General features: G+C 37.7%; 1 protein-coding gene across 2 annotated transcripts in view; it reads left to right on the forward strand.

Annotated features, from left to right (window-relative positions):
• The window catches only part of nol11 (nucleolar protein 11), a 71,426-nt gene extending 65,733 nt beyond the window's left edge, over positions 1–5,693 (forward strand). For both annotated transcript variants that reach the window (XM_051706669.1, XM_051706670.1), the window contains exons 12-18: positions 1,393–1,577; positions 1,677–1,802; positions 2,952–3,191; positions 3,305–3,383; positions 5,049–5,141; positions 5,240–5,347; positions 5,450–5,693. In XM_051706669.1, the coding sequence (XP_051562629.1) occupies positions 1,393–1,577; positions 1,677–1,802; positions 2,952–3,191; positions 3,305–3,383; positions 5,049–5,141; positions 5,240–5,347; positions 5,450–5,563 (945 nt within the window). In that variant the 3' untranslated portion in view covers positions 5,564–5,693. The remainder of the gene's footprint in view (positions 1–1,392; positions 1,578–1,676; positions 1,803–2,951; positions 3,192–3,304; positions 3,384–5,048; positions 5,142–5,239; positions 5,348–5,449) is intronic.
• The last annotated feature ends 307 nt before the right edge of the window (positions 5,694–6,000 follow it).

Here is a 6,000-nt window from a genome sequence, read left to right on the forward strand (position 1 = left end):
AGTTTTGGTTGAAGGTTCAGAGTGTCATATGTGGCGTTGTGGACATTGGAATTTTTTTTTAGTTTTGCCCCAGACTCTGTATTCTGGGCGATGGGGCCCTCATAAATTTGGGGGACAAATACATAAATTGGGTCCTGACCAGTATTATGATTGGCAGGCACATTATTTTAAGGGGATGGAAGTCAGATGGGGCTCCCTCAATTCTGGAGGGTGGCGGCTTTTAAGGAGATGTTGAGCAGAGGGCTGAGGGTTCAAGATTTGCTAGGAAGTGGGTCAGGTATTTGGTAGGACTCTCGGGGAGGGGCTGTGGAGAGAGAGGTTTAGTTTTAATTATATGATTATTTTTTTGGAGGGGGTTCTTTTTTTTTTTAATGTTGACTCAATGTATATATTTTATGTTTTTTCTTTGTTATATATTTGTCAATAAAAAAGAAATGATAATTGAAAAAAAAAAACATCCATAGAACCACTGCAAACGTGATGAGCAGATTTTTTTAATAGAAAGCACTAAAGAAGCACTATACTGTATAGCAATTTTTTTTTTCTTTAAAAAAATAAATAAAATAAAAATAAAAACAGCACCAACCCGCATCTCAGAATAGCATTCTGAGATGCTATTCTTCTCACCACAATTATACAGAGCGGTTATCCGAGTTACCGTAGACTTTGTCAGTTCGAAACAATCTGGCCATTCTCTGTTGACCTCTCTCATCAACAAGGCATTTCCATCGGCAGAACTGCCGCTCACTGGATGTTTTTTGGTTTTGGCACCATTCTGAGTAAATTCTTGGGACTGTTGTGCGTGAAAATCCCAGGAGATCAGCAGTTACAGAAATGCTCAAATCAGCCCATCTGGCACCAACAGTCATCCATGCGATTATCTAATCAGCCAATCGTGTGACTGCAGTGCATAAAATCCAGCAGATATGGGTCAGGAGCTTCAGTTAATTTTCGGGGGAAAATGTGATCTCAGTGATTTGGACCGTGGCATGAAAAAATTGAAAAATTACATTAAAATAATTGTTTTTTCATTTGATTTAAAGTTTTAATGAATTCATTTAATTACACAATTTTGATAAAATTGAATTAAACTGTGGAATATGAATTTCAGAAAAAATAACTATGTATTGACCACAATTTACATCATAACCTCATGTCTTTTGCCTACATTTTACACTCTTTGGGCACAAAAAAATTTCTGGAAATATCCTGGAAAATTGTGCCTTGAGTGGGAACTCTGACATGTCTCCATTTAGGTGCTGTTTACAAGGAGTTGATCTTTGTGACAGCAGGTGGTCTTTTATTTCAATAAGTGTACTATTCCTTGAATAACACTGCTGACTCTATTTAGCCAGTTCTGTTTTGTGATGTTGTAATGTGTGTTTTTGCCAGACGGGTGCAGTAGATGATGTTCAGTCATTGGTGGATGAGTTTGTTTGTCGGACCCCTCAGACTGACCTCCAGCTGGAAGCAGGCAGGGTGGCATTAGAACTAGTGTCCAGATCTCAAACAGACAACAACTTCTACCCTCACAGTGCATTTTTACTGCTGTTGCAGACACCGTACCTCTGCCATAGGTTTGAGCACAACACTGAATTCTTGTCATTCATCAGCTCTGTTGACAGAATCATCTACCATCTGCTAATGTATACCTTTGCTGATTGTGTTTTATGCAGTGTGTGTCCTGAACTGCTGCCACTGGCTCTGGAGAAGAAAGACTTCTGTGTCTGTCAGATTGCTTTCCAGATTTTCCCTGATATCCCTGAAGCTGTCACCTGCGCCTGCCTTAAAGCTATTCTCAGGTGAAGTTCCCAGTACTTCTATAACTCTAATCCTTTTTATTGCATGAAAATCATTTGAAGAGCACTTTTTATTTTTATTAATTTTTTTTATGTAAGGTGTACCGGACAGTACTTATGCTCATGTGCATGAATAGTTGTTATTCGGTTAACCATTTGACGTGCCTGTATTCGAATGACAAAACCACTACTCGTTTATTCTACACATGCAAAACAGGTCTTCAACCCGACCCGAGGCCGGCAGTACCCCATATTTTGGGTGGGGTTTGGGTCAGGTTTTAAAGGATAGGGTGAGTTAGTGGCTCTTCGCACGTTTTTGCGTGCATCCGCACTGTTATTCAATTGTTTTTCCCTATGTAAACGCGCAGGACAGACGCCTTTGACCGTTGCACCGCATCTCACTTTTTTATTTTCTCAGCATCGCGCGCAGGATCAACGCATTTTTAGATTGTGTCAAGTTTATGAAGTTCTTTTAACGCATCTCAAGATACATGCGTTCTGTTTCATTCGTTGTGCTTTAGCTGCTTTTAGCGCAGGTGTCAAAGATTCAACGTTCTGAAGAAGTTCAGGTAGCAAAGAGGACTTCATGTGATTGTTACATATGATTCTAGATTTATTTGTATTTGTTTTTTGTTTTTTTCAAATTCTGCTAATTTTTACCTGGCAAAGTTTCAGTGCTTGATAAATGGTAAGTCAATGTTTTCCTTTTTGCTCTGGTGTGCAGACAATAATTCCACAAGTTAAATGCCAGATCCTTTAAAAATCAAAGCATCCCGTAGAGGCTAATAAACTGAAGCAGTGTAACTCCATGCACATGACAAAACTAGCTTTCACTGCCTTGTGAAAACATGAACCTGCCCAGGCAGAGCACATATGTTTGGCACTTAAATTACGTATTTTCCGTTGGTTAAGAATACTATGTTGCAGGCAGTGACATGTCTGATTATTTTTTCTGAATTTAATGTGTGGTTTTATCATTTGGAGATATGTATGTGTTGTGCTACTTAGGCTCATAACTCACTATGCACTTTATTGCCTGCTGTTTTTCATCGTGTTTGACGTATATCCATTGCAATAAACATTTTTATTTACCGAGTATTACAAACGGTTACTGTGCATATCCCTATATCTTATTTGTGCCTCTGTCTGTAGTACTCCTGACTCTGAGATGGAGACCGTGAATCTTGACACGGAAAATATGATGTTCATGAAAGCTCTGACCCAGTCTGGTTGCTCACCAGAGGAGGAGGGTTGCCAACCTAACGGCTTCTGCCCCCCAGCACTAGAGGATGGTGGACCTGAAGCCCCTGTGGCCTCTAGTAGCAAGCCACAGAGAGATCCCTTAGCCCTGGATATGAGCTGTCCTGTGGGGTTACACAAAAGTGCCCTACTGTATCCTTTATCCATATCGGTTTACTAAACTAAAAACAACTCTGTATTTGTCATGTGTTTCTCTGTTTCTGGGCGTTTTTCAGTTCTAGTGTTTTCTTTAACTTGTTTGTTAGAAATGAGGTCTTGCAAACAGCGTACAGTGACCGACTCCTGCTGCCTCATTTAAAGGATCTCACAGTTCCACAGGTCATAGTGAGTATCGGCACACCAGCTCATTTATAACTCCTCTAAAATCAAGTACTATCTTTATTTAATTTTTTTTAGTTGGTATATGTTGCTCCAGAACAGGCAATTTCCATTCTTAGCAATTCACTTAAAGTAGCCCAGGCTCATGTCTAGATGTTAACTCTCATTCTTGCAAGGTTCACATTTGCTGTTACCAGGGTTAGGGTTGGGTTATGTTTGCTGCAGGACTATATGAGTGAATTGACTATGTGCGTGCCTGTGTGAATGTTGTATGTGAGTCTTGTGAGACTTTTTCCAGAATAAGGGTTACCATCTAGACATGATCATAGTTCAGGCAAAGATAAAGCCATGTCTTCTCAATCATTGTAATTTTTTCAGGTATTGTTAAAGAAATATGTTGACTTGGCACTCATTGTAGATGTGACCCTATCTTTTTGTGTCAAGAAGACTTTCATTATATAAAAAAACAAAAAACAAGTGGCTTTTTTTCCCCACTTTTTATGCAGTCTGGAATGCTACCTCTGGACAGGCCCATACAGCGCTTTAGGGTCACTGAGATTTAAGATTTGAATTTCTCCTACATCAAACTTTGTTTAAAGAGAGTCAGGGGATGTTTACTGCTGAAATCTGAGCCTAATAGCAGTTCCACAGATGGCAGCAATGATGATATTCAGTAGGGATGTGCAAAACTACCAATTTTCATAATTGACTAGTCGGTCAGTTGGTGTTAAGGATAATAATGTATAATTAGGCTCCGTTATGGTCACGTGACCCTGATTAGACACATTAAGAGGGAAATGCGGATGCCGCAGCTATCTATTTAAGCAGTATCAGACAGAATCCGCAAAAGACTTTGATCTCTCCAAAGCACCTCACAAATTTGGGAATATTACTCACAGAGGATTTAACATCCAACTGACACTTGGTCGTCTTGTATTGTTGATGCTGCACTTTGATGGCTGTAACAGCAGTATTGCATAATTGGACTTAACCTAAAGTATTAAAGAGATGGAACTTCTTGCAGAAGGTTTTACTGTGCTGACTTATTCACTTTTAAGCACAGCAAGCCATCATGCAAAACGCTCTCTAAGAAGTTGCATCCTTAAATTAATTAGAGAATCATGTCTCCCATTAAAACCACCACCACTAAAAATATTAATGTTGGTAGTCAACCCCACTAATCTACTAGTCACTTGTTGGACGACTAGTCGATTAGTCAACCACCATGGCACATCCCTAATATTCAGTCATTTTTCTAGCCATGCATCCATTTAGAAGACTAGTCCAGATAACACTATCAAAATGAGCACTGCAAAAAATTATTTTCAAGACAAGTATCTTTGTTTGTTTTCCTGTAAAATTATCTAAACATTCTTAAAACGTAATTTACAAATAAAGTTTATTTTGCTTATCCCATTGGCATTTTTCTTGTTTTAAGCATAAATCTCACTCAATTTAATTAGATTTCTCTCAAAACAAGACTTAAAATCTTATGCAAGTTTGCTTGTCAAGTACATTTTTAAAAATGGAAAACAAAACAAAAACACTTGTCTTTTTTTGCTGTGAGGATCCACACTATGTATAGATTAAGAATGTATATAAAGTCCAGAAGAATAAAAGCAGTAATTTGTTGCAGTGGCTCAGGATTAAACTTGTTTCTGCATTTCTCAGCTCTTTTTACAGTATCTTCAGTTCCTTTATCTTAAATATTCTCATGAGGCGCCCACACACATCCAAGCTGTGCGAATCCCAACTATGTCCCAGGTCTGTCACCAAGCTATGAATTTTATTTAAAATAAATTTGGTTTTGTTGGAGAAAAGTTGGAGCTGTTTGTTAAATTGGTGTTTGTTTTCTCTTCAAGATCATGGACTGGGTTTGCTTATTACTAGATGCTCATTTCACAGTCTTGGTTATGGTGAAAGAAGCTAAACGAGTGGTTTCTGATCTTCACAAGTTTGTGAGATCACAGGTAAGATGTGTGCCAGTTAATGCAGATGAGAAACCACTGTGTAGTTTTTCATTTTTATAAAGCTGAAATTAAAATCCAAAAATTTTTTGCAACAACTTTCAGGTAAAACTGTATGCTGAACTGGTCAAAATTGAGGGAAGTCTTCAAGGGCTCAAGAAGTCCAAACAATCTGAAGATTTTGGGCTGTACTCCATAGAAGTTATTGAGCTCTTTTAGATGATCTGTACAGTTTATTTTTAATAAAATTCTGCTCATTGGCTCCATTGTGTGCCAAATCATTGACATTATTTTAATAATTTGTTTTTGTTTTACAGGAAAGAGATTGTAATTTTTTTTTTTTTTTTTTTTAAATAAAGTTATTGGCTAATGACATTTCGCAAGATCATCATCCAGAATGAGCTCTCTTTTTATTCTTTCTGTGCTATATTTTTAAACTGTTAATGTTTTTATTGTTGACTTGTTTTATGTATGAATTTGTGTCCTGTGGGAGCTCATTTGTGTCACTCCAGTAGACAAATAGTTAATCATTGTGAAATGGCTAAATGTGAAGAAATAGGAAAAGTAACCAACAACTTGCTCATCCAAAAAAAATTAACCATGTAAAAGGTTTACTCTTAATCATTAAATCGTCTATTTTTGCATAGGAGTTCCTG

The sequence above is a fragment of the Myxocyprinus asiaticus genome, chromosome 9, assembly GCF_019703515.2.
Source record: "Myxocyprinus asiaticus isolate MX2 ecotype Aquarium Trade chromosome 9, UBuf_Myxa_2, whole genome shotgun sequence".
Lineage (NCBI taxonomy): Eukaryota > Metazoa > Chordata > Actinopteri > Cypriniformes > Catostomidae > Myxocyprinus > Myxocyprinus asiaticus.